General features: G+C 51.8%; 4 protein-coding genes across 4 annotated transcripts; 3 read left to right on the top strand and 1 right to left on the bottom strand.

Annotated features, from left to right (window-relative positions):
* Positions 1 to 1,361: 1,361 nt before the first annotated feature.
* On the top strand, positions 1,362 to 6,082 carry ENH_00079540 (hypothetical protein, conserved; the record flags this gene model as incomplete). Its single annotated transcript, XM_013583174.1, has 4 exons — positions 1,362 to 2,723; positions 3,043 to 4,104; positions 4,229 to 4,346; positions 4,509 to 6,082. The coding sequence occupies 4 exons, from the start codon at positions 1,362 to 1,364 to the stop codon at positions 6,080 to 6,082; spliced, it is 4,116 nt and encodes a 1,371-aa protein (XP_013438628.1).
* A 2,709-nt stretch (positions 6,083 to 8,791) lies between these two features.
* On the top strand, positions 8,792 to 10,087 carry ENH_00079530 (hypothetical protein, conserved; the record flags this gene model as incomplete). The annotated part of the gene is made up of 1 exon (XM_013583173.1): positions 8,792 to 10,087. The coding sequence occupies one exon, from the start codon at positions 8,792 to 8,794 to the stop codon at positions 10,085 to 10,087; it is 1,296 nt and encodes a 431-aa protein (XP_013438627.1).
* A 749-nt stretch (positions 10,088 to 10,836) lies between these two features.
* Positions 10,837 to 16,360, bottom strand: ENH_00079520 (hypothetical protein, conserved; the record flags this gene model as incomplete). The annotated part of the gene is made up of 13 exons (XM_013583172.1): positions 10,837 to 12,221; positions 12,515 to 12,546; positions 12,789 to 12,822; positions 12,943 to 12,974; positions 13,115 to 13,182; positions 13,461 to 13,583; positions 13,676 to 13,739; positions 14,044 to 14,233; positions 14,387 to 14,689; positions 15,244 to 15,348; positions 15,597 to 15,761; positions 15,938 to 16,042; positions 16,285 to 16,360. The coding sequence occupies 13 exons, from the start codon at positions 16,358 to 16,360 to the stop codon at positions 10,837 to 10,839; spliced, it is 2,682 nt and encodes an 893-aa protein (XP_013438626.1).
* A 5,237-nt stretch (positions 16,361 to 21,597) lies between these two features.
* ENH_00079510 (hypothetical protein, conserved) lies at positions 21,598 to 26,156 on the top strand (the record flags this gene model as incomplete). The annotated part of the gene is made up of 7 exons (XM_013583171.1): positions 21,598 to 22,167; positions 22,453 to 22,567; positions 22,893 to 23,016; positions 23,619 to 23,684; positions 24,061 to 24,251; positions 24,686 to 24,902; positions 25,682 to 26,156. 7 exons carry the CDS (start codon positions 21,598 to 21,600, stop codon positions 26,154 to 26,156), a joined length of 1,758 nt encoding a protein of 585 aa, XP_013438625.1.
* Positions 26,157 to 27,816: the final 1,660 nt, after the last annotated feature.

Genomic DNA, 27,816 nt, shown 5'->3' with positions numbered 1-27,816 from the left:
CTGTGTCCCTCCAGTCTTGCGACCCCTCGTAGGTCGCTGGCTAGCTATCCTCTCTAGAGCACTAACCAGCCCCATTGTAGTGTCTGTGCACTACAGATATTGTCATTTTCCCCGCACGCAGCTATCAGTGCTGCCCTGTGCGCTGACTGGTTCCACTGCACGTCTCGCGAGAACCGACGAAGACATTGCAACCCAAGTAAACGCAACAAGCTCTCGGTTGTGGAAAAGGATATCGTGAGCGGTGGCTTCGGTCAGAGATGACAACGACCAGCCAGTGGATTCTCCCTGTTCGTGTTGTGTGGCGCTGGAGCCTACTTTCTTTGCTTGCTATGTTTAGCTCTGTATCCTCACTTAAAAATTCCCATCTTACGCTTAAGCCACGACGAAGTACATGTTAGCAAGGACAGAGTCGCTGCTCCGTCCCACAGGTGACACGGCCTAGTGCTCAGCAAGCACACAGCGCAAACAACGCATCTTGTTTCCTTCCCAAGCATTGCCTTTAGATTTCTTGGAACTCCGCTTTAAGTCTGTTTTGTTTCATATTAGAGGCTAGCAATGATTGAGACGTGTTCGTTGGAAATGCAGCGAGCGACACATGTGACGGCGATCATTGAGGCCCCCCTTGCAGCCGCGGTGGTGTGAGCTTGTATGTGGTGAGAGCGTCAGTTGCTTTTGCTGTTTCCTGCTAGATTATCTCATAATCGATTAATTTTCAAAAGAGAAACGTCTGAATAGGAACTGTTGGGGGGCACGCAGCGCAAGGGACCGCTCGAGGGGGTGACAGGTCACGGGTCTTTGCATGTAGAAACACCCACTCCACCTGCCGACCCACGCCAGGCCTTGATCTCTCTTTCTCCTTTTGAAGGCACAAATACCTAATTCAAGCCATTTAAAATCTATTTCTACAATAAAAACAGTCAAGGCAGCCCCAGGATCTGCCCTATTTCCAGCTGTCTTTCACCCTGGCTTGTGTCGGCTGCGCCCGCGGGAGACGTGTCTTGGCTAGCCAGTGGCTAAGGTCTCACTGTTCCTCCCCTTTTCTCCTGCTAAATGAGCTCTCATATAAAGACTTTAAATGTTTTATGCAAAGAGGAATCCATAGAGAACCGCATTGCGTGATGCTGAGAGCCTTACTGCCGCACGTCCGCCCCCCGCCTCTGGGCCTGCTGCTTCTCGAGGCCTCGCCGGTTTTCTACATAAGCACAAAGGCTGCACATAGACGACCTCCACAGCCACTGGAAAGGGCCAGCTCGAAACTGTTCGAGCCGCATACACCGCAGCCAGCAGCGGCAGGGCCCTATGCCAGCTCGAGACCCACTTCACGCCTCAATCTACACTGCAAGTAAACACAAATTTCACGCATGGAAGCAACAGGAGGGGCGCCGCCTTCCGAGGACGGCTCCTGGACGCGTGATTGCCGAATGGTACCTCTACAGGAGGCAGATTCCCGGGCGACCTGCACTGGCCAGCAACCTCAAGAGGGATCCCTTCCTCCCGCTGTCTCCTTCGGGGGAGTCGGCGGGACCCTTCCTCCCCACAGACAGCCCATATTTCACAGTGTGGCCATGTCGAATGCCCCCTGCACCTCTACCAAGACACTGGAGCAACCAGCGATGAATCCTGGTGGCTCTTTGGGAGGGGCTACAGTGCAAACCGAACCTGCAGAGGGGACCTCCGTCCAGTCGTGGCTAATTTTGCAGCATAGACAGATGCAGCAGCAGCTTTACTACGATGGGCAGCAGATGGTCCAGCAGCACCTGCATCAACAGCGTTCCCAAGTACTGCAGCAAGGAACCCACGGGGAGTCGCCCCCCGTGAACATTGGAGAGGTGTCACACTGGCAGAACTCCATGGAATATCCACCGGAGAAACCTGCAGGGTTTGGATACGGCAGCCCTTGTATGATGCCATCTCAGGCACCTCCCCAATACACTGTGTCATCCATGCCATCTGCCCCCTTCGCCACTGAGGCGCATCTAACGGGACAGCCACAACTTGCAGCTTGGCAAACTAGCAACACTGCACAGCGCGAAACCCTAAGTCCTCCACCTACAAGTGCTTCTGCCCCGTATTCCTTCGGTGTGTGCTTGAGTAATCCTCAAAGCCCCCCAGGCGGTCTTAGAGGAGGACCAGAAGCGCCCAGAGCGACAGAGCCCTGGTATTCCATGCAGCAGCAGCAACCAGTAGGGAACTTACAGGCGCCACCAGCCATGTTCCCTCCTGTGGGGGGTCCCTCAGCGCCTTTACTTAAAGCAGAAGGTAAGAGCTCTCGGGCGTGCAAGGGGGGCGGCTCTAGGCGGCGAGGTGATCCAGGGACAGAAGGAGGGGTCCCCTCTGGATGTTCGTCAAGCACACGACCAGCAAAATTCTTCAAGCAGCACTCTCCGGCCAAGGGGGCCCTTAAATCCCGGGGGAAAACGACAGCTTCTCAAGGAGTTGGCGTAGAGGAAGCGGGGACTAAGGATACCTCTAATGGCTCTGCCGTCTGCCCAGCTTCAGGGCAGGCTCCATTGGGGACCCAAGCCAGCGGAACAAGCAAGCCCTCTTCAGGGTCAGTCGATGCGGGGGAAGGCAACAACGCCGCTCCCAGGGCTAACGCCCGACCCCGTACAGTGAGGCCTTCAGAGGTAATGGCGAAAATGTACTTTCATAGGAAAAAGGAGGCGTGGAGAGCAGAACTACTCATAGAAGGCACAAAGAAGCAGAAGTCATTTTCGTGTCGGGTGAGAGTGGGGCCCTCTCGTTACCCACGAGTCCACGGGAAGCGAATAAATTGCCATCATGATACAAGCGCACACTCAGAGAACACGCCTCACGGCACCTGCACGCTCATCGAGTGACGTAGGGGATACGATGCAGGAAGAAGTCTTTTTTTGCCATCACCAGCGTGCAAATCTTGGTTTCCTTGTTGTTTCGGTATTGCATCAATCCCCAATGAAAACTCCACTTGTTTGTGGAGTTTTCTGTGCATGCTCGTTTGAGCTATGATTTATTGAACTGCCTTCAATCGTAAGCAGCTGCACCTCTTTTGTGTGTGCGCAGCTCTATGGCTATGAACGGGCCCGGCTCATGTGCGAGTGGGCCCGAAAATTTGTCCTTAGGACAAGCCGCTTGCCTACAGACGAAGAAACATGCACCTCGCTTGCCTCCCTCATGAAAGAGCCCTTGCCAACTCATGTCCCTACTGCTATGCCCTGTACAGAGTGTCCCGGAGCCCCTGGGGGACCTCAACGTTCCTTTCTGAGCTCTGGAGATGCGCAAGGGGCGCATTCGTCCAAAATTAAAAACCCGGCTGTATCTGTTCAGCAGCAGCAGCAACCGGAAGTTTCTGCAGCACTGAACGCCGGCAATGCTTCAACACGGGAAGTCAACCACGGAACTAGTGCCTCTTCCCCGCCAGGTGCAAAGTGTCCCTTGGAACAGCAGCCCACAACTTCTGGGATGTGCAAGAAACGAAAGGAGCCTGCGAAATCAGGAGAAACCACCACAAAGGTGCGGAAAGGAGGTGAAGCTCAGATCGGAGCAACAGCAAAGAAAGGCCAAGGATCAAGGAGTGCTGTTGAAGTCCACAATGACCCCACCTTCATGGGCCCTCGACAGATGTCGCGCACAGATCTCCTTGTGGCTGGCTCTGGCGGGAAAGCAGCGGGCCCAACAGAGTGCAAAGGAGAAGCAACCCAGCACGTGCTCTCGCCTTATATTTCTTTTATCAGTTCCGACAGCCCAGCTGCTCCATACACGAACCCCCTAGCCAACTGTGGGAATGTAGAATTGCAAGAGCTGTCGGCAGAGCATGGCCCTCCACTTTCCCAAGAAGTAGGAACACGACCCGGAATTCTCCAAGATGAGCTACAGGCGAAAGCTGCAGAATTGTGTCCCAGAGATTCTGAAGCCAACGGAACAGATGGCACTAATCCATGGTTTGAGGAGCTGGAACAGCTTAAAAAGATCAGCCGGCCAAAAGGAGGGCGTGCCAAGCGATTTAATGTGGGCAAGAAACCATTTAGTGGCGTGCGTGGCATTTACTTCCAGCAGGGATTGTGGAAAGTGAAGTACCGAGGAGAACAAGAGGAAGCCATGAAGCTTTTTCCATACAGTCCAGGGGTAGGACCCAGAGAAGCGAGGGATGTTACAAACATGCAGGCTTAATGTGTCAGAGTGTACTTACTGAATACAAGCAGAGCGATGCATCTGGAGCGTCATTTTTTGAGCTTTTGTGTTTCGTCAGGATGAAAAAGACATGAAATCTCAGTTTGAGCTGGCGAGATCCTTTCTGAGACAAGTGATTGACAAGGGACGCCAACTTCACGACAGTGACGGAGAGGGCCTCTCTGAAGACGAACCCGGTAAGCTCACAGTATATTTTCAGCTGGAGCTCACCAGAGGCATATCAAAGCCACTTTTACAGAGACCAAGCCGCCTACAACTTTCCGATTCCACATCAATAAATGCCGATGGTCTAGTTCCTCATTCCTTGCCACGATCTGCGTGTGGTCTGCGCGATTCAGCCTGGCTAGTAAGAAGCAACAGCTCAAGCAAGTGGGCCTGTAAGAAGGAACAGAGCACAGTTTCTTCGAAGACTGAGCAACCGCCGCGTCCCAAATCCCCCACTGCACAACCCGTCCGTCGGCGAGCCCCCACTTCTAGCAAAGCGTCTCGCCCCGACGCCACCAACGACCTTTCCAGAGTACCACTGCCTGGCGCAGCAGTAGAGTGTCAGAGCAATGGTGTTGTACGACCGTACTTCTCTCACGGAAGCCCCTTACAGCAGGATGGAGCCCAACTCCCCCCAGGACTCCCTGTATCTGCCCCAGGAGCAGCATATGCCCCCGAGGGTCCCGTAGATTCTCGCTCGTGGATTCAGGGGTCAGCTGTTGAGCGAGCATCGGCGGAGCCTCCAGAAGAAGAGACTTGCGGCCAGCAACTACGCGGTGGGGCTGAAGCGATAGCACAGTGGGGGTCGTTGACGGAGCCGGGGGGGGGAGAGACCCTGACCAATCGCCCCCCTGAACTGCGGCTTCCACTGATGCCTTGTAGAGGAGTGTTTACTACGGGTGACAGCCCCATGTACCAGCGGCCGTCTCCTAAGGAGAAGTCGCCCTTCTCTCACGAAGGTAGCACTGGGTTCTTTTCAGCTGTGACGACTGCGACCGACGAAGCCCTGCCTGTGGCGAGTTGGAACGTCAACGAAGGGACCACGACAGTGGCCGGAGCTTCGCATTCAAAGACTTCAAACGGACACTACGCTACAAACTATTTCTGCTGTCAGCCGTTCAATGCTCCTGCCGAAGACAGAGGTTCAGTCGTCTCCTCGGGTGTCTCTCATTCATCTGAAGGAGCTCAGCTGGTTGCTCTTCCCACCAACCGAAACCTTCACGAGCCGGATCTGGGTTTGCCGCAAGGCGAATTTTTGCAGCACATGCATTTAGGCCCATCAGGCGGTGTCCCACCATCCAGCCCGTATTCTGCTTGCGGAAATGCAGTGGCCACACCCATGACTCTACTTCAACCATTTGAAGGTACTCCAAAAAACTCTGAGAGCTTTCTTCAGTTTCGTCCCTTCTTAGGCCAGCAAACGGGTCAACTTGAGACATCTCTTGGGGAGGAACTCCTCTCCGGCGCGGGCTACGCATGTGAATTTAGCAACGCCATGGACAGCCGCCATTCAACGGCGCAGCAGATGAGAGCAGACGTTCCTCTATTGCCTTCCACAAGTGTAAGGGGGATTGCTCTAGTCGAGCACGATGAAGCGGCGGCCGGATCAGCACGCCCTTCCCATTGCGACTCTCAAGCCAGCCCATGGGCTCTGGCTAGCCCTCTGACGCTGTGCAGGCCCAAAGAGGAGGCGAGGGCACGCGGTGCAGGCGCCCCTGAAAAGGCAGAGCCGCTCAGGCAAAGCGTTCCTGCAAACTTTTCTGGCGAAATGTTACCCTCTCGCCGTCCAGCAGCACTTCCGTGGTTGGTTGTCAAACCGCGTGAAGAGGAAGAAAAGGCCTTGACTCCTCTAGCGGCCAAAGCCTCTGGGTATCTGCTACAGGGGGCCCCAATGGGCTGCGCATGCAATCAATATCACGCGAATTAAGCGATGAAGATGCTTTTTTTCGGGTTTATTTGACACAGTGGCAACATCCTTGAAGAGAGAATACAGGATGTTTGCCGTCACAGCTTCTGCGAGGTGCCGACGGTGGTTTGCGCGACTATCGCAAAGCAAAGATAAGCTTTCTCTAAGCTGCTGCTGGAAATTTGGAAAAGGTGCCTGCGAACGATGGCTTCTTTGTTCTTTATTCCTGAAAAATTCCTACAACAAAGGGACGTCAGTACTCACAATGTGCTATTTTGATGTGTAGAGGACAGATGTCCCAACAGTCATACGGGGATGCTGCAAAGCAGCTCGTATCCTCTTTTTTTCGACTTTCTGTCTCCTACGGCACAGAAACACCACCTGTGACGCCTTGCTGTTTTTGGTTTTACCTTTCGCGCAGTAGCCCTTACTCCAAGCAAGGGCCAGTCCAACGAAGGCCCTATTTTCAAAGGGGTCATCGGCCTTTCCTCACAACATTACATTTCTGCGGCAGTTAATTGCCACCGCATATTGTCCAGGCCTTTGTAGATGTATGCCAAGATACAGCACTGTGGGAGAAGCTCGGCTTGCTGCTCTCCTCGCTAGCACGGGACCCCAAGTGAGGGGTAGCAAGTGAGCCGTCCCAAACGGAAGCTACCCCGGAGTCCACGGCATCGTCACAGTACATCCTCATTACGGAAATGTGGGTGTAGTACTAGATTTCGCAGCAAACAGCACCGATTCGTGTGTGCTTCCTCATGACAAGCAACTTATTCTTAAGATATTTCCGGGTACCAGCTTACCTGTGCTCCATACAAGACCACAGTGGCACTCAACGAAGGTCGCCCTTGTTTTTTGAGCGTTGCCAGGCATAGGAAAACTGGTCTTTCAGCAGCTTAGCCTTGCCCAACGTAGTCATGCAGCTGTGCATGGCAGTGTTGCGAAGGGGGGAAAAGTGGTGGTGCTTAACGAGCTCATTCAATAGGATGGAAAGCGCTACTCAAAATTCATAATCAGGAGCGGTGCCAGGAATTTGTTGAGATATTTGGAACTTCAGGGGCCACTATGGCTTCCTACGCAACATTTTCGAGGGTTTAGTTGCCCACTTGAGAACCTGGAGCTCTTCGCTTTCTGGTTTGTCTTGACACGTCCCACCGGCAAAGGCGAACAGTAATGCTGCTGTTCGACGAGCTCACATGTGTGAGCATTGATCTTACTGCCGCAAAGAATGCCGGCCAGTGGCATTCACGAGCCGCTGCCCGTTTGATCACGCTCCGGTAGCACCCAGCCTGTACATTTTTAATTACTTGCGGACTTTACAGAGCGTCATCAAGCATGAACCTGAGCTGCAGCTCTAGCTTTTAGGCTTTTTTGGTGCTTTCAAGAGACTTTGACGGAGATTGTCAACTGAGCGCACCACAAGCAGCACGCAGATGCGCGGGAGCTCAAATCTGACTAGAAAGGCATTAGCACCTTTCCTCCTGTCCTTTGCCATGCAAAGATCCTGTTATGTACAAATCGATACTGACTACACACGAGCAAACACATTGTACCGCAGCTACGAACAGAGCCCACGACAGCTGGTAACTAGTGGCTCGTACTCTCTAAAAAATGCCACATCCCACTGCACAGCTGCGAGCAGCCTTGTTTTTTGGTAAGCGACTTTATAATGTTGTTGCTTTTGATGCGCCGCGAACTTCTGGCGATCCTGACAGCCGCCCTCCAAACCCAAGCTTGACGTTTGATAGCTTTTACGTAAAAAGTGTTGGATTTTGCCGGGAGAGTCTAGCGAAGATTATACTTCAGTGAATTTGTTACAGTTTCAATTTAACGAGAGGCTGTTGGCGCGTACTTCCTCACAGAGTCCACACAACCGTACGTTCGTGTGTATACTGTGCTCGACGCCGATCCAGAAAACACATAACTGCAAGCCTGTCCTGACCATGCGCTGTAGATAGGTACCATGCCGTAACAGGCATCCCCGGGGATTTTGTCTCTTCAAGTTGGACTTCTGCTTAGTTCAGGTGTTGCCAGCAGCCAGCCGCGTTAGACAGGGCTCGTTGGTTATGTGGGCGCGAACATGGACACTCAACACGAATCCTGTATAGTGCTTAGGTTTTGGAACTGTTTTTGCTTCGTATCATTACCAGTGGCTGGATGGATAGGGAGCGCCTTCAGCTTCGAAGGCAGAGAGCCTTTTGAGTAGCTGCTCGAAACGGAAGCGGCAGACACGCCGGCCATAATGAATAAAACGCCGAGTGTGGCAACTACATGATTCTTTGCTTGCCTCAAATACTGCACATTGGCCTTTTTATACTTAACCGATAAAGTAGTTAAGCCGTGTAAGCTGCACGAGAACTGCTCGCTTGGTGAGCCAGCAGTAATGCAGCGAGACCATCAACGGGCGGCGTGTTGCTTGCGTTGGTTTGTTTTACGGTGAGACACATACCTTTTTATTTATCTGAAATATTTGCTGGATCGGTCCGTTCTCGGATCGGCTTGAAGGACACACTGGCACCCGCTACCTATGAGAGAACCAGGCTGGCACTGCACGGCCGACACAGCCTCCCATGTTGAGGCTTTGTGCCCTCTAGCGTACGTGGATCTGCTAATTGCCGTATCCAATACATCTTGACTTACCCTGTCTGGGGGCTGGAAAGACGTCAGCCCTCGTTATTTATGAGCCGGTGCCGTGGCACCTCCGGCATCGCGAAGCCCGCATCCTAGGCCATGGAACTAGACAGACCTGGCCTGGGGTCTAGCCGTAGACCCGTTGATGCAGGATGTGGAGGTAGAGCCTACACGCGGTCTCCTGTCCAGCGCAGCTGGCTGGGCATAGACGGGCAGGAGTGGAGTTGCTGCCGTTGCGTTACAGCGTCTCCTCTGGTGGAGCATCTGGCATTGGCAGCGACAGATGTGCTTCTGGCATGTTGCAATCTTGCGCTGCTGGCGCATTTGAGGCCTCCTTGGTACCAAGAGGCGTCGGATGACGTCCGGTCGGATGATGTTGACCTGCCACGGCCAAGCATGTTGTACGTGACAGTGCTAGCCTGTGTTTGTGGTCTTGGCGCGATCGTTTCGAAAACTTTGGTTCTTTTATGGTGTATGGGTAAGGCGCCGATGCGGGCGTCAGCTCATGTGACTCGCCTATCTGCGGCTGCCTGTGCACTTGTAGTGCCTTCCGAGTTCCCAGGCAGCTACTACGTGTGCCTGCGCGTAGTTTTGACTCTGTTTTCGCTGTGGATCCTGGTGACGGGCTCAATTTTCCAGCTGTTGGGAGCTCCTCTGGAGGCGTTCCCATCCTCCTTGCTGCTGGGCGTGTTTTTTGCCACCGTGGGTTTCTTTCGGCCTTACGCCAGCGCAGTTGCTGAAGCGTGCCGCTCTACGCGCTGGAATGCAGACGACGCTAATAAAGACTTCACCAAAGAAGCGGAGAAAGGAACAGCAACGCAGACGCCAACGTTACTGCCTCGCTCGGGAGGCGCGTGCCCTCCCTTTCTGCGTATGACGAATAAACTTGTGGCCGGTTTTCTGAGGACTTTGGATTTCCTCTGCTTTCCTATCGTCTATCTGTGCGAAACGCTGCTGACGAAGACCCGCGGTGCAGATTCAGGAGCAGGGAACACACTGAATCCTCACAAGCTTGCAAACCTACTGATATATCTTTCTGTCTTGCCCCTGATCGTTTGTTGCACAATGTGTCTTGCTAGCTCTATTTTACTACCAATGGACTGGCCCACAGTCTACGTTGTGTATCCCTCCCCGCTCATAATTTTCATCAGTTTAGGGTTCCCGCTAGCATGTATTTTCTGTTTTATTGTTCTGCTGTTGGTGCCAGTCTACTGCAGCTTCCCGAGCCGTTATGCTCGAGCCATGCCAATCTTGCAAGAAATGATGCTGAAGCAACATGTGAGCCCTTCAAAACTCGACCTCGCCCAGCGACAACGCAAGTGCGCAGATGGTGTGCCTCCTTTGACTGTCGTTGACGCAGCGTCCTCGGCACCCACAGCAACTGAAAGCAACTGAACTAAGCCAGCTGATGAGTATCTTATTGTTCTCCTGAGCCCTGCGGGTGTTTATTTTAACTACTTCCTCCGTAAAGCAAGACCGATATGCCTAGTACTGCAACCTGCGTAGAATCTGTTGGTTTGGGCAGTAGCTAAAGGTACACAGGCTGCAGACAACTTGCCGTTGTGAAGGCTACTCGCAGCAGTTCTGCTTAGGAAAGTCAGAAACGACGCAACGCGGCACAGCTCGTTTGGACTTGCACTGCATTGTTCTGTCGAAAAGCAACTTGCGTCAAACATAACGCGCAAGCAGTCATCCAACAATGCAACAGTGGAATTGAAATGGCCATGGCCTATCTGCGACGTTTCATTGCATATCTCCCAGGGATCTGGTGCAGCGCTTGGCCTCACCTTTTTTGGATAAGCGAGGAATCTTTTCTTAAAAGACATCATTTCCTTTGGTCCTTCGTCAGCAGGAAGATGCCATGCCACTCCCATTCACCAGGCGCCTCCGCCTCAATATAAAGTATTCAGAGTACTTCGTACGCTACAAGCCCCACCGTAGTCAGGCGCGCACTGTACATACTACGCGGTGCAGCATGAAGTCATGCAGAACGACTTCCACGAAGGAGCTCCCGTTTGGGTAGTCATCCCTGGATGTACTCACATGCTCCTTAGGGACAATGTCGTCACGCACGCCACCAGCAGATCGTGCCCCTTCTTCTCTCCATTAAAGGCACATAGTCCTTGCTGCTTCAGAGAGTGCAATCATGCAGCTTTCCCTATGCCATTCTTTGCAGGAGGCAGCCCTGGTTTGGACAACCCAGGCTTAGGAGCGAGTGCAGGCTTAGCACCCAGAGCAGGCTTTGCTGTTGGCGCCCCCTTTGCTAGAGCTAGCATTGGCTTAGCCGGGATTACTGGTTTGGCTAGGCCAGGCTTCGCTAGCCCAGGCTTAGCAGCTAAAGCTGGCTTAGCCTCCGCTGGTTTGGCTGGTAGTACTGGCTTGGCTAAGTCTGGCTTGGCCATTACGGGTTTCGCAGCTAGGGTGGGTTTGGCTACGGCGGGCTTTGCTCCTAGTTCAGGCTTTGCAAGGCCAGGCTTTGGTAGCAATGGCTTCGCCAAATCTGGCTTGGCACCCAATACAGGCTTAGGTGTTTCTCCTGCCTTGCTTGGAAGGGCCTTTTTTGCATCTGCTTTCACACCAGGAGGCTCTACTGCGGGCTTAGCTGAGAGTGGTCCTTTGGCAGGCAGAGCTGGTTTACCATTGGCTGGAGGGACACTTGGCAGCTTGGCGTCCTTCCCGGGAGGAGCTACTGGTCCACCTGCTTTGGCATCTTTCGCTGTTGGGTCTCCCGCTTTAGTAGGGGCAGCAGGAGTTCCCTTAGGTCCAGGGCTTTCGTCTGCTGGCTTTGGCGGGCCGAGTTTACCTGCAGGCCCAGCCGAAGGTGAGGCGGACTTGGGATTGGGGAGTCCTGGCTTGCTTAGATCTGCCTTCGCCCCTGTCACCTTTCCTGTTGCGCCTGGAGCTGCCTCAGGGGGCTTTGGAGGTCCTGGTTTCTCTGCAGCAGCTCCCGGTTTTGGAAGACCTGGTTTTGGAGGTTCCGCAGCCTTAGTTCCTTCTGTCTTACCAAGCGGGGCACCTGGCTTCGGAGGCTCAGTCTTTTTAGCGTCTGCAGCTCCAGGTTTTGGAGGGTCTGGTTTCGCGCCTACGCCCCCTGGCTTCGGAAGTTCGGGCTTTGCTCCGAGTGCAGGTTTCGGGAGTTCTGGCTTGGCTCCTACTTTAGGCTTCGGAAGGTCTGGCTTCGCTCCCAATACAGGTTTCGAAAGATCTGGCTTGGCAGGTAGTCCAGGTTTCGTGATTTCTGACTTTGAAGAGAGTTCTGCTTTAGGTAGTTCAGGCTTCGTAGCAGGCACAGCGGGCTTAGGCAAGTCAGGCTTTGAGGCAGGTGAACCGGCCTTTGGTAGCTCTGGCTTGCTGGCAGGCGCACTTGGCTTGGGAAGCTCAGGTTTAGCACCGCCAACTTTGGGTAGCGCTGGCTTTGAGACTGCAGCTGAGGGCTTTGGAAGCTCAGGCTTGGTTACAGTTCCTCCGGATTTCGCTACCACGGACTTAGAGGCCTCCCCAGCCTTTGCCGTTTTCGTTGCCGCGTCTCCTGCACACCAAAAGCGACCGGGGAATTCAAGTTTTCCAGTATGTACACGGTGCTTGACAAAATTCTTTTCAAAAGCCTTGGCATCTGGCCAACATGCTAAGCAGCTGCACGTCGAGATCCTAAGGATATACCTATTCTTGGCAGGAAACACGCCGCACTAGAACAAATCACAAATCATTTTCTGATCACGAAACGGCACAGCTTTAGCGCGGGCTGCAACGGCTTGCAAACACAAGCTCTGAACATAGTTATGCAGCAACAGCTTCACCCACCCCCAGCAGCCTTATCTCCACCTTGCTTGACTTGAGCTGGCAGCATCGCATTGCTGCAATATCACAAAACACACAGCATGCCCAGCACAAAAATACGAAAGTTACTTTCACAAAGCACACAGCATGCGCAGCACAAGAATATGAAAGTCACGTTTCCGCTACTCTGATATGTAGCCTTAAGAGTGTCTAGACAGTAGGAGAAGAGAAACAAAGCGGGCAAAGCTTGTTTAAACTCCACATTATATCCAACCAACGGCCTCATCACACCACCAACAACACGCCGGTTTTGACTTACAGAGGTATAGGAGCAACGGAAACAGTTATTTGGCCTGTCAGCATACAAAGAACAACACACTGGGATATCTCTATAAAGTGGTGGTTAGCGCATCTGCAGCCAGTCGGTCTTGGTTAGCCCTCTCAAGTACAACTGAATTCCTACATTAACTCACCGAGTACAGACCCTTTGCTGTCTTTTATTTGCCTGAGCGCAGCGAAACAGCACAGATATAGGGCATACAGTTGAATGTCCCGCATCGCAGAAGCCTACGCCACACTGCTGTGGGCTAGAAGAGGGCGTAAGCCAAAACAGAAGCATCGGGACGATGTGAGCTAGAGAAACACCATGGGGCACTCTTCTTTAACGTGTCTGCGTCCATAATCGTCTTTTGAGCGCTTCCTAGACCCGTTGGCTGCAGAACAAGGCAACGCCAGATGGATGCGACACACAAGACTCGAAATACACCAACTGACAAGTCATCAAGCTGCAAAGCTCATTTGTGCAAGAACTCGGTCCTCCAGATGAGTCTAAATCAATCAAGAAATGAATTTCAGATTCTATGTTACTCTGCATTCCACATGCAACAGAAACGACCCACATGAACCTTGGAGGTGGCATACCCAGCCATCCCTCTACTAATGGTTGGCCCTTTGACCTTCGCGGATGGGCTCTGGCTGTCTCTATGCTCACCGATTTCTCGTCGTAGATATCAATGCATATCTTTGGAACGACACCGGGCTTCTTCGCAGGCAACGGCGACAGACTGGCTAGGAAGTACACGGTAGCACTCTCACTCCCTGGTGTCCCGTCACACTGAAAGCAGTCACGCATTTTAAATTCCCCACGAAGATGAAACAGAATCACGTGGTTGCCATTTCTATGTAGGAGACGTCAGGTTTGCCTACCTTGTCTACTATCACGCAGCGCTCTGGCTTTTTCTTTGTTTCCATGGGGCTTTCGCTATCAAATCTGCGAAGAATAATACACGAAAAGTCCCGAATAACCCCATAGAGAGCCGAGCAAACGCCGGGCCAAGCCTGTTTGCCGGCGCCGGCACATCGTCGATCATTGGTTTGCAGAGCATGCAAAGACGAGGCTTCATGCTCAGAAAAATGATAACGCACGGGTTAAACAATTACAACCTCAAAAATGCTGTAGCCTTCCCTCGATCCGTACGGCAAATACAATGTTACGTGAAGGTTCACGTAAAGTAATGGTCTAAACGACACCATGAGGCACAGCGGCGTGAATGAGAGAAACTAGAAGTACTCACCTAACTACCAGCCTGGCACCTACTCCCCTAGACAATGAAGGTCGCTTGAAGGCACTCAACTCCTCTAGCAAGATAGACATTCCCGTCAGCTCAACATCGGCAGAGGCATCCTCTGCTTGTTTGGGCAACGAAGCCTTGGCCCGGGGTTCAGTTGATGCGGCTTTCGCTACGCCAGTCCCCGTTGCCGTTTCTGCACGATTAAAACACTTCGTCTTGCTCGCTCAAATATGTACGGTTCTCCACAGTCTCACTATCAACGAGTCGACGTACACTTCAGAGGTTTTGCATGCCTAGCGCCTGCCCACTACTTCCCTATTGGCCTGCAAGCATTTGTTCAACTCACTCGTTGCCAACAAGCGGGCCTCTTTCGGTTTTTGTATTTCCACCGTAGTTTTCTTGGCTGTTTGCTGCACGTCAGCCTTGGCCCCCTCAGCGGCTTTGGCAGCCTCGAGAGTAGCCGCAAGTGCTGCATCGAACTTCGTTGCGTGCACAGGAGGCGTAGGGGTCGGAGTGTAGGGCGAAGGCTGGATCCAGGGGCCCATAATTTCATGCAATGGCATGAACTTTGGCTCGGGGGGGGGTGGAGGCTGCTCAGGCATCCCTTTATATTCGCCCAGCCGGTAGTAGTACAGAGCGCCGTAAAGAGCTGGAACAGCAGCAGTAAAGCAACCATAGCAGTCACAGCAGCGGAAGCAACACTCCAAACAACTGACAAGTAGCACATCATTTCACAACCGTCGCCAACTATGCCAAACAATTCGTTTTCTCTACTCAAATCGATACATCTAAGTCGGCCCCGGCCATTTAGACAGAGTCCTCTTCAAAGTAGTATGGATACTGCCCTAAGAGATAAACGAGACACGCATATTTATATATTGGCACAAAAAACCTCTCTAGGGAAAGCTGCAGGAAACATGACAAGGGAAACTGCAGGGAAACATTCGGGCTCGACGCGCCAAAAAACACAGGAGGGTCGGCGCTGACGGAAGCGCACTCAAACCTCACTACTGAGGTTCTCCGGATACACCTTAATCATGTTCGTGCCAGATTTATTTATCACAAATGGCTTTGCTAAGCAAAAGAAACATTGGCAGGGAAAGGCAAAACCAACAGAAGCAGCAACAGAAGCTACAGTGGCAGCTGCAGCACCAACAGTAGTTGGAGAACCGATAGCAGAAACGTTGGATTGGTTGAATTTACCGTTAAGTCGAGGGTCGAGAGCTCTACAAGGGTAAAGGTAGTCGAGAACGCACTGAAGGATAGTCGGCCTATCCGCCTCCTTTGTTGCCACAAAACTGCACACCCCTATGGAAGCCCCAATCACACACAGGATCTTGCGGAAGAAAACAGGTCAAAGGCGATTTTGTAAAAACAGAGGAAAAACGTATTGCAGACGGGGCCTTGTGTATAGTCCTTGTCCAGCACAAACGCCCTAGTGCGCTGATGATGCTTACACAAGTACTGCCTGCCTGCATTTTCCAGTTTCTGCTGCTTGTAGCACCTGCTGTGGTGAATGGCCGACACAAGGGGGACGCCTACAGCCTGCGGCTTACCTGCGAAGGCCTGAATCAAAGTGTCTATTTGGGCATACATTAGATCCACCCTCTGCACCGTGTCACGCAGAGCTTCCGGGTCGCCTCGGATTTCCTCTATTTTTGCTTCTAGCGACTCCGCGTAGCTCTGGCTCTCCATCAGCAGTCGCCGATTAGTCGCCATCTCTGTGTCCCAACACCAGACAAATTCCCACGTATGCGGGGCACCCTTACGAAAGCCGTCCTATCCTGCTGCCCTGGCAATGCCGACTGCCGTGCAGCAGCTGGATCGTTGGAGTCGCAAAAGCCATCACAGCTGGAGCAGCAGGAGAATAGGATTACTTGAAGCTTCAGATGCTCACCTTGCTGCATCCAGTAGCTAAATTTTTCGCATTTTTGTCGTCGCTTTCTCTCCTTGACATACAACAGGAAGTAGTGGCGCACTTTGTCCTCCAGGTCATCCAGCACTTAGAATGAAGAGATAAAAAAACGCACAGAACAATCCGGAAACGACGAAGGCTAATGAATAGTGTGTTCCCCGCAGTATTCCCCCAACAACACATGGCAACTCAAGCATACAACTGCCGCTGCACCTGCTTGCAAAGCGGTGAGCTGCCACACAATCCAGTCACACCCCGTTTGCTTCCCTGCAGAACCGGAGGCTCATCAGAGGTTTGCCTTTAATAGATTACTGGAACAAGTCTCTTACTAGTTTCTATGACTTGAGGGTGCCGCCTGAACTCTGCATGCGGAGACGCCCTGCTGCGGTCGTCGGTGTACGTCATTGTTACTCGAGAAACCTTCTGTGAAAGCCGCTGGAGGCATCCTACAGATGAGCTCAATAGAGAAAAGAAGCTGCTGGGGCGCAGTGCAGTGAGAACTTTCCTTGTAGTTAGCTCTCAGGATGGGCGCAAGCTCTGTTATTGCCGCCGACGGTGGTCTGTAACGTTTAAACCTTCCAGATGGATACAGACTCAAAAATGCCCAATAGCCTCCTTCACAGTCCATATAAGCTTATCTGAAGAGGGGACGCTTTCCATGCAGTCGCCACGAGCCGCAAGACATTGACTACAGCGGCCCTACTCTGCCGAGGCCGCAGATATAGTGTGTTTGAGTCCAGGAGCCCACCAGCCTTCCAGTAAGTTTTTAAGAGCGTATATTCACCGACTAATGAAAGTATTAAAAGAAGTAGCCTAATATTTGTCAGAAGAACCCAACGGCCGAGCAACTGAAATTCCTGACTAGCCTGCTTGACCGGACCACCTCGATTCCCCCCTGAAGTTCTCAGTGTCCACTTAGCATTTATCTATCTTTAAAGTATAACGTAAGAAGAAATCGTCTGCATTATTTCAATTTGCAATATTGTTTTATTGGCAACTTGTGGCGAATGCGTAACCTATCCAACCTCTGGTGAGGTCCAACAATCGTGAGGCCGCCAGCCGACTGGGGGCACTTCGAGATCTTCCCTACTGGCTGCTACATAGGGATGCAGCGTCTACTTCTCACAAGAAGTTGCCTACTCTATCAGATATGCTAGTGAAAGGTCTTTAGGCCCTTCACCTCCTTATTCGGTTTCCTAGCTACTTCGAAACGTCACCAGTCACCATGTGCACTCCGCGGGTCAGAGACAGGTCAACGCCTTTTGCCTACGAAAAAAGAATAATCACCATACGGTCTCAGTGTTACCTGTGGACGCTCGAGTCTAATGTACGGTGCCTGTGTGTGAAGAACAAGACCTACTCAGCCTCGGCTAGTTTCCGTACTAGCGCAGCCGTCCTATAGGGAGTCATATTTGCGAATGCCCAGCAGTAATCAGCAACAGAAGTGAAGCACAAGTCTCAAAAATGCTCGAAGGGCGCTTAATGCAGTTAGCTCGACACGGCAATGCTACACCACCAACACCGCGCCCACCGTTTGACAAAGCTTACATAGCAACGCAACAGCCCAACACGGCAAGGCTACATCGACATTACGCCCACCAGTCGGCATCGCTCGAACGCCCAGACGAGGTACGCTAACACGTATACGCCTCAGTAGAAGTGCGCACACACAAACGAAGACGTATAACATAGAAAAACGCAAGTGCACGCACGAATTACAACTAAGTGAGGAATAATGTAATGGGTGAAGAGTCCTTGGCTGCGCAGCCCTGCGATTGTAACCTCTTGGTACCTTCCTCTGCACCCAGCAGCAAGTGACATGGGTATACACAACCTCAAGAAACGCACCGCCAGAAGAAAAGTAACAGCTGGTGGATTCGTCGGCTGGGAAAAGCGAACGCAGTGCTATCTTCAGCGGTATTGTTGGCACCGAAATGCCTGACACGGGTCTCTAAAAGAGCATTTGGTCCAATTGAAGACATACCTGCACCCATTTCTTCGTCGCACACAGACATAAAACATACAATGTACAGCACAAACCATCTAGGCAGAGTACACGAAAGGTAATGCGAAAATACAAGATTGACAAGTACCACCTGCACGCCCAATTACTCAATCCAAAACTCCACCTGTTCAAAGGCAGCAAAGTTAAAGATGCCTTGTCTGAGCCTGAGACACTAAAAACATTTCCTGCGACACTAAAAACACGGGTGCAAACAAAAGCTCACCTACATGACAAGCAGCACCACAATGCAAACCTTGGACGCGACCCCTAAAGTGTATCGAACTGGCCCCAAAGATCCTTACGTCACGAACGCCCCGCAGGAAGCTAAAAAGAGGCCGGGAGCGAACCCGCAGCTACTGAGAGTTGCTGAGGTATCTCAGCCTCAGTGCTGGTGGACGCCTCGTTTGAGCCCCGCAGAGACATCCGTGCGCAGGGCTCAATGGGTTACACTAAGGCGGGCAAACCCATTAAAATAGAACCACCGCCCAACAAGTGACACAATCTTCCTTGGGCCGTTTTGAATACTGTCCTGACACCCCAAGGCTAGCGGACCTGCCGCAACAGCTCTGTTCGCACATGCACTGCCACGGCACACGCACAGTCGATTGCGCAATATGTTTAGGGTTTTGCCCACAGGCTCGAGAAGAAAGCATCACGAGGAGATGCCTCTACACGGATGTGAAGAGCAAACGCTGCACTAAAAGCTTGTTAGCGCGGTCTTGCACACGTGCCGAGGGTCGGGGAGGCGGGCCCCACAGCCCCTCATCGCCAAACCAAATGACTTCCAAATGATAGATTCCTTATATCGTTTAAAACGATTTCTTTTCAGAGCATTGAACTTTTTTGTGTGTTTCATACCTGCTAATTGTGTGGAGAGAGTAGGCCACTGCTCCCCGGGGTATCTACGCTGTCGCCCGAAAAAGCGAAACGTACATCACGAATATCAAAATAACGGGGATTTTTGAGACTGTGAACAATACAGGCGAGAACAACATAAGTATAAATAGTGGAGTGAGGAACTATCGCTTCGGTGCAACTGCTACGGGTGTGAAGGGAACCGATACAGTACCTAGTTTATGCCCATTCCATTTAGAGTTCAGCGCCAAATTCAGAGCCGACACACCTCTGTGAATCAGAAAAACTAAATTTCTGCGATGTGTAGGAATGGCAAATGCTAGAGCGTGGCTGTCGGTCTTTGCAGGCCGGTCGTACACCAGAGACCTTCGCTGGCTGAGGTTCCGAGCTACTGCACCGGACAGAGCACTTCTCAAATATACTTTTTGATTTACAGTTGTTCCTACCTAGAGCAAAGTCCATAGTTCCGCCTCAACAGTGGGTGTCAATTGACGACCCCCACTTGGTGGAGCAGCGTGGGCGGAGTCCGAGTTCTGTTGGTACGCTGATACCAAAACCAAGGTAACTCCACCGCAAAATGCCTGGTGCTCATGCACGCAGTTTGAAAGTTGATAAAGTTGAAGGAAGACAGAGCTGAGACAGAGCAGCATTACCTTGGAATTTGACGGTATTGTCGCAGTTGCTGCTGCGCGAAAGATATTACACGTGGAGCCTAAAGTGGGGCGAGCTGCTGGTGGACCGCCCCATCTGCATACGATGCGGTTTGTGGTCTGCTTCTCTGGCAAATATACCAGGCGCCGATAGCTCAGTTGGGAGAGCGTTAGACTGAAGATCTAAAGGTCCCTGGTTCGATCCCGGGTCGGCGCGTGGCGTAGAACAATGACACCTTGCAGGCAGTTTTCCGATTTCCTTGCTTGTTAAGAGAACTCTTTTCTTCCCTAGACTCTTCTCTTCGTTTGTAGGTCCTAAACTAAAGGTAACAAGCACGAAACAATAAAATTGCCGCTGGATCTGAAGATGCTATGAATAGGCAGAACCGAAGGTAACTATATGCGCATCGCCGAACTTGTAGAGATGTTACTTTATGACCGGTCTACGGTGTGCCCATTCTGTTGTAGCAACAGCACATTTCCAGACGGTACAGGGTCTCCGTTTCAAAAGCAACAGCTGTGAGCTGCAGGCAGCTGCAAGCGGCGGCCTTCTGCAATTAAGCACTTCTTAAGGGACGCAGCTGCCACTTCCAGTAAGAGGAGTAAGAACACCCGTAAATGTTCACTGACGCGCGCTTCACGACCGCAAACTCCTTTGCAGGCTGTTGCGAGCACTCGAAGCACCGAGTATACCCAGAGGCCAGTTGCAACGGCAGTTCACTCTTTACAGTGAATTAGGATTGTCTCTCAGGAAACAATTCTCTGCCACGGACTGAGCGCAGCAGACACCAATATGCTGACCCCTGACACGGTTTAGCGGCGCCAGCACTCTGTAAAATTGTTCGGCTTGGAGCTCGCTGCAGTACCTAGCAAAAGCCGCGTTTCCTTTGCACCACTTACAGCGTACTTGGCCCTTCTTTAAACGCTTATGTTCGCATGCATGCATACCTCTTGGTCGTCTGCCCTACTTAAGTTCAGATGTTGAGGTGACTGGATCTTGAGGGCTGTCCACCACCTCTCCACGCAACATATAAACCTTGGCACCTAACGGTGCACTCTTTTTTGCCACTAAATCGTGCTCAAGTGTGTCTCCAGCGGCAGCAGTAGCTACAGCATTGCTACTACTCCTGTTCACGCCATAATCCTACATGCACCATAGGATGACTGGCTGCGCCGGTTGCTGTTGCTGCCATTTCATGAATAACCTCTGGCTATACTACCACCACTTCTCCGTTTGTGTTGTTAGTATCCTCTACAGCTGCAGAGAACTGAAATGCTGGGCAATTCATACCGCAACCCTACTACGGCACCCTACGTGTAAGTTCCAGTGTACCAGCAAAAGAGGCCGCGAAGCTGGTAGAGCCCTGATATCCGTATGACTTTTCCGCTCTTCATATACCTCCGTAATTCTAGCATTTTCCCTTAAAACCATGAGCCTGACAATGCAGAAGGTAAATGCTCGGTGATATGCTCAGGCCGTGGCAGTATCTGTCCACTGGTGCGGCTTAGGGCACAAATCAAGTCTGGTCCTGTGAACACCCTGAGATATCTCATCTTATCAGTCTTTAAGTGCACGTTCCCTTCTTTCTGACTGTCAATAGTGCACACGATACTTCAGAAAGCTTGCACGCCATCACGCTCTTCATGGCGTCGCACCGGGCCACCAAACCACTGGCACAGCACTGTGGAGCTGCCGCCCAGCCTTCTGCAAGCGAGTACATTGTCTACCAGCTTCACATGTCGTTCTAACAAACAAACAAACTGCCAAAGAAAAATATGTGCTCGCAAGCACCACTCTAAGTGCTTGCAATGAGGGTGCAACGGCAGCCTAAGCGCCGATACACCAAAAACAACAGCGGCAAGGGGCTCGCGGTGTTTTCACAGCAGTAAAAGCAGTAGACGAATTTAAATGCGTACATTAAGAAACTCTTTTAATGTTCCTGGCAGAAGGATTGGGCAAAATCCCGAGCTGTTGAGGCGCCGTCATTCAAGCCCTACCGAGTCAGAGCGACCATCGGAGTCCTTTGGACCACCGGAGACAGCGGCAAGAGCAACGGCAACGGAGGCAGAGGCAGAACCAGAAGCAGATATTTCTTCTTATTCTGAAATGCGAGAGAGCAGTACTTGCTGCCATGGAACATGCAGCGCCAGAGTCGTTCCCTCAGGAGAGGGAGACTTCAGAAGTAACAGAACATCCGCAGCAGGGACAGCGGGAGAGGCACGAACTGAAGCAGACAGGCTCTGCGGGCTTAGCCTCAAATCTGCTGCGCAGTCAGCGAAGTGTCAAGTTTGAGGTTGGCGGAGACTTTGGCGAGAACAACGACAGCAGCAACGGCAAAAAAAGCAGCGGCATGAACAACGTGAACAGCGGAGATGATAAGGACCACTCACAGGCAGTCTCACCTGGAGAATCGCAAGAGTGTGCTGGCCACGGAGAAGTGCCTGAGGCCAGCAATTCAGCCTCAAGCAGCAGCAACAGTAGCAACAGCACCGCAGCCAGTGCGGTTGCGGAGAGTGCTTCAGACATCCCCTTATTGAGCCGTACCACAACGCGTTACCAGCACATTGGGTCTCGGGTGTACATGGAAAAAAGCAAACCCAATGAGAGAGCCCTGGGGGCTGCCCTCAAGGCATTGGAGTCCTCAGCTTTTTCAAAGAAATCCTCGAGAGCAGAAGTAGCTGAAAGGAAATCTCCTGTTGCGGTAGGTTATCACCGTTTAAATGTTAGGGAAAGGGGCTTCGGTGACAGGGTTTCAAGTCAATTTTCTGCACAAGCCTTCTGACAAACACGTTTCAGTTATTTAGTCTTTCTGTATGGTGCTGCGGCTGCTTTTGCTCTTGTTGCTTCTTTTGGTGATACACTTCGCGGATTTTGGCGCGTGTATTGCTGTTGTGTTTTTGCTGGCTCCTTTGCTGGTCACGTGTACTTGACTGTTGCGGTTCGCGCTGTTGCTTCCGATGTTTCTGCCGCTGCTGCTGCTGCACAGTCAACGCAAGCCCCTTCAAGGGACTTGAGTGGATTCTACCAGAAGCTTTTGGGGGAGGACTGGGAAGAGCAGTTGCAACAAATTGACTCGCAAGAGGTTGAAGACGTGTTTGCGCGTGAGCAGCCGATGAGATCTTGTGCTGCTCCAAGTTTGCAGCTGATGCTGATACTCCGAATGTTGTTGCTGCCGCTACTAGAAGTGTTGCCCTTTCAGGTGTTTTTTAGTTGCTGCTGTCGCTGGATTTGGACACTGCTGCCATATTTACTGCTGCTGGCGTCTGCTGACGCTGGTTTTCTTGTTGGCGTTGTTGATGCTGCTGCTTTCGATGACGTTTCTGCTTGCACTACTCCGACTGCCAGTGCACAAGTTCAAGCTGCTGCATTTTTGCTCCACGGGCAGAGAGTGCATGGCGCGGCTGGTGTTGCTACTTTGTATTCCAGGTGACAGTGCCAGCCATCGTGACAGCGGCGATTTCTCGGGCTTCATCCCGACGACCGAAAATTATCATGGGAAGTTTCGACAGAGAATCAGGAGAAGGGAACACCACCGTAACCAGGACATCAGGTCAGTATATCTCACGATCGGTGCTGCATAGTCTGGTGCCTGTGTTACTGGTACTGGCATTGTTGGTGCGCTGTGGCTAGTGGCTGTGCCGTTATTACATTTACTCCACAATCGCTGCTGCATATTCTGATGCTTGTGTTGCTGGTACCGGCATTGTTGGCACGCTGCGGCTGCTGGTGTTGCCGTTATTGTATTCGCTGCGATTGCCACTCATGCTATTATTACTACTTTTCGGTTTGTAGCTGCTGCAGTTGCTGCTGCTGTAGCTTCGTTTTTGCCGTGTAGCCTTTTAAGTCGATGTACATCTAGCGTCACAGGGAAGGACTGCATTGCAGCAAGGTAGCCAGGTGATAGCTAGCTAGTTAGCGGCAGGGACTAACCCTCGCGGCTTGTGTGTCTCTGTTGTCAGACTACATTGCCACGGAGCGATCCACCTAGTTAGACTGTTGGTTAGCTGGCAATTTATTTGCTAGCCCAAGCATATAGCGCGACGCTTATCGAGCTGTGTGGATGCTTAGTTAGGTAGGTAGCTTCAACATTGGCTTGCCGATTTGCAGGCAGTTGCTAGGTGGCGTTAACCAGCTTTGTGTGTTTTTCCCCAGCGACCAAGTTGCGGATGACCTTCAGGTGGCCGATGACGAACCGCTGATCTCAGCGGATGAAATAGCGTAAGCTTTGTTTTGTTTGGTGGATTCTGAAGTTGAAGCGACAGACTGTAGTACGAACAGTTGCAAGTTAATCGTTGATCTCGAAGGTTAAGCCCTAAATCCTACTCCTTGACAGTTTGTCATTTGGATGGAAAGCTTGCTTATGGTTTACGTCTTTGCCAGTGAATGTCGAGTCCAGGATCACCCGTTGAATCATGGGCTGGCATCACAACGTGTCTTGGGAAGTTTCCTTCGGGTGTAGCTGATATAGGATTTTTCGCTTGCATGCTGCTTTTTCTGGGGTTCTTTTGTTTGAGGTTTTCGTAATTTTTCCGGAGACTCCTCTCCAGGGCGCGCACTGTAGAAGTTGTGTGTGTGTGTGTATTGTTCACTCCAGAGAGATAAGAGACAGTGCTTGGCGGCCTGCGGGTGAGGCCGTTCCTCCGTTAAGCAGCTTGAGTTTGGGATACCATCAGGCGTGGGACGTAGGCAAGAGAGGGTGCCTTGCAGCCAAGCTGGATGTCATTTGGACTCCGGCGATCGTCGCCAACAGGCTTCGCTTCTTTGTCATGGACGGAACAGATCCAGGTCGGGACACCGCTATTTGACCAGCAACAGCAACTGCAGCTGCTGCAGTTGTAGGCGTGCTTCCACTCACACTAATGGAAGCAGCATACAACTGGAAGCATGCTATGAAAACATGTTGGATATTTTGTAGATTAGGGTGTACAGCAGTGTCATGCGCAAACAGCGTATTGTTTAGCTAATGGACGTTCCTGCACGCAGATATGCAGAGTTTACTGAAGTGTTTCAGTATGAGTTTGGATAAGACGTCCAAGATACATGCTGTTTTTTGACTCTCCACGCTGGCCCACATATAATCTACAGTTACAGGCAGCTTTCAAGCGACACGAGTCGAAGTGTGAATACCTCCCACCGTTTCTCAAATGCGTGTATTTGAGCATACAGTGGAGCAGAAATAATATCTTTAAACGGTCTTCCTCAGTTGCGCTGTTGCTCAGATTCGTTTCTCACGTACTACAGCAAGTCAGACCTGCAGGCGGCTCGGGGGCTGGCCTCAGAGAAATTGGGGTCTATCAGCGCCTGGGACTTGCGAGACGGCCACTGGACCTATTCCAAGGCCAAAGTTTTTATTAAGAGGTCCGACAAGAAGAACAGAGATTGCGTTTTGGAGAACTTCGCGGCAGATTTCTACGATGCCATGCTTATCTGCCTCTGGTCAGCTGAGACAACGGAATCCCAGTGCTGCAGCTGCTTTGGGTAGAAGTGGTGTTATTGGTTTTGCTGTTGTTGTGTTTTCTGGTGTTCTGTATACTATTGTGATTTTTGGCAGTGCTGCAGCTGGTGGCGTTTCTGGCCGTGCTGGGGTTGCTGCTGTTTTGGCTGCTGGTGTTTCTTCTGGTGGTGCTGACTGTTGGCGTAATTGATGCATTCAGTAGACTTGTAGAGCTTCATGAAGCGGACAGACAAGAGGAGAAAAGGTGCACGCGGAGGTTCCAATTTACAGTGCCGACAGTGTTGGAGTCAGTATAGAGTTAATTCATAGGCATAGGTTCTAGGGTTTAGGAATTGCATCTGCCAATTGCCGAGGAAGAAATCGTTGACATTTGTGGCTGTGATTCCGGCTGTGGGTAGGCGGCTGAGGAGGGCAAGATAGTGTAAGGGTTGTTGCTGTCTTCGCATTTGTCTGCTTTTGTATCTTATCCTGTCTGTGCTTTTGCGGCTCCTTCTTGGACTTCCTCTTATGAGCAGCGCAGTTGCAGTATGGCTCCCTGTGGTCATGTGACTTGTTTCTTTTCCCTTTTGTGTCCACGTTTTTAACCTGCTCTGCCTTTGCCGTGTTTCCTATGGGTTTGCGCCCCATTTTCGAATGTTTGCCGTTGTGATTCTGTACATTTTTACTTGAGCCTCGCCGCGTTGCACGTGGCTGCCGGTTTCTCTTGCGAAAAACTAGTCGGTGTAGGGAATCATGCTCTGCGTGTCTATTTGTGTCCAAGGGAGATGGAGACACAAGCGAAGATAGAGCAGCTGAAGTACCAGCGGAGACAGGAGCGCTCGCGAAACCGTTTGTCTGCCCTTAGTCCCCCTCCAGCAGCAGCGGGCCGTTCAGGAGGCCGTTTATCGGCCTCAGTTGTTTCGTACAAGCCAGGGAGCCATATGCCGGCCTCCCGTCAAAAAGAGGCAGCGATGCCCGTTGAGCTTGGTTTGAAGAGCGTCAAGGGACACCGAAGGCCCCGCAAGTCTATCGTCATGAACCTTACGCGAGAGATACGCAACGTTAGCCAGAGAGTGGGGCCCCTACAGTGGGTGCAGGAGAGACTCAAGAGACAAAGAGATCGAATTAGGCCCGCAAACACCCTTCCTGCTGCTACCTCCAATGGACTCACTGGTGACACACAGGAAACAGTCCTCCCTGCAGCTCATTCTGCAGCAGCAGCCACAATAGCAGCAACGGAGTTGAGAACAGCATAAGCTGCAGTACGGTGAGTGGCAACAGGAACGGAGACAGCTGGCACAGAGGAAATGCGCAAGCAGTCTGCTTCCCGCAGAATATTGTCGAGAGCCCGTGGAGTGGCCGTGGGACTCAACGGCACTGAGGCAGGGGAGTCATCTCAGTTGCCATCCTGACAGGTTGGTATTTCCAGAAGCAGCATTTGGGGTAGATGTAAAGGACCAGCAGAAATAACGGCTGTTGCGCAACCCATGAGCCTCGGCTAGTTAGGTTTTGCCGTGCTGGTGCCGCTGCCTCTTCAGTTATGGCGCTTAGTGCGGCTGTTTTTAAGGCTACTGATGGGCAGGGTGAGCAAAGTGCCGTCATATGCTGTGCAACAGCAGACGGGCCTACAGGACTACCATTCATAGTTCTGCTTGCATTATGCATTCGTGAACTATGGATGCGTGCGAGAGAAACCAGCTGATTAAAGACTCATTTGTACCACTTGTCGACAGAGATACAAAGCAGTTGAAGCACCGTCTCTCAGGCAGGCCGTTGAGCCTTTCCTTTTTTTTGGCGAAGCTCACTGCTTTTAAAGAAATGTCTTGGTGGTCACTCCTGTAACTAAGGCAGCTGCTGCTGCTATGTGCTGACTTTTTGCCTAATGCTTACTGCGGGCGCCATATATTCTGATGCTGTTGCTCTTGCCTTCTCCAGCACAGGATATTCAAGGGGGCTGCAGCGGCCTCTGGTATATAGACAGCCTTGAGAGTTTACTAAGCGTGCCCTACGTAACAGCAACACGACCAATACAGAAGCAAAAGAGGCGCGTTGATCTAAGGCCGAATAATTGTGAGCGGACGCGCTGACCCGGGATCGAACCAGGGACCTTTAGATCTTCAGTCTAACGCTCTCCCAACTGAGCTATCAGCGCGGTCCACACACTTTTGGCCTTAGCATTTTTGGCGCCCTATTTTGACTTTTAAAATTGTCAGCTACAGCTCCTGCTGTTGCTGTTGCTGCGACGGGGGCGGTGGCGTGCGGTGGCCCGGGACTCTCGCGAAGGGGAGAACGCAGCTAACGGGGTTCTCCTGCATCCCATCTCAGCTCCGTGCAGGGACACCTTTCTTTGTCGCTGTATGCGCTCCTTCAGCTCATGAGTTCAAGACATACAGGGTTGCACATTCTCATACGTGATTTCACGGAGCGTGGCAGTTGGACAGATGGATGCCAGAATGGAGGAAGGAACCTTTTACTGGTTTTGCACCCACGGATACATCGCACAGGCACCAGTAGCGGATCGCTGCAGGCCCCAAAGAACTTCCAAAAAGACATGTAGGGACGCCGTTGCTGACTTCGTGTTTCTCCTATGGACAGTAAGTACAGTAAGAGTGTGACGCTCAGTTTTTGGGACTCTAGCTCCTACACGCACCCCTGTCCTCCGCATAGCCAGTGCTACCTCTCGTGCCCTCCGTAGCTAGTAAGCAAGGCAGCCAGCATTCAGCAGCTATGCTGCTTCTACCTCAATACACCGGGTTTCCTGAGCCAAGAAGACCATACGAGCTTAGTCATGTGCACAGTGCTTCCCCCAACACTGCAGGACGTTGTGTGACTTGAAATTGGCTCACTGATGCACACGCATGGCTAGTAGACTACCCCGCTGCAGAGCAGGCACAGCAACAGTAAGCTCTCAGCAAG

The sequence above is a fragment of the Eimeria necatrix genome, genomic scaffold, assembly GCF_000499385.1.
Source record: "Eimeria necatrix Houghton genomic scaffold, Enh_scaff84, whole genome shotgun sequence".
NCBI lineage: Eukaryota > Apicomplexa > Conoidasida > Eucoccidiorida > Eimeriidae > Eimeria > Eimeria necatrix.
Note: the sequence above shows the minus strand (reverse complement) of the source record. Positions and strands in the feature narration are given on the sequence as shown.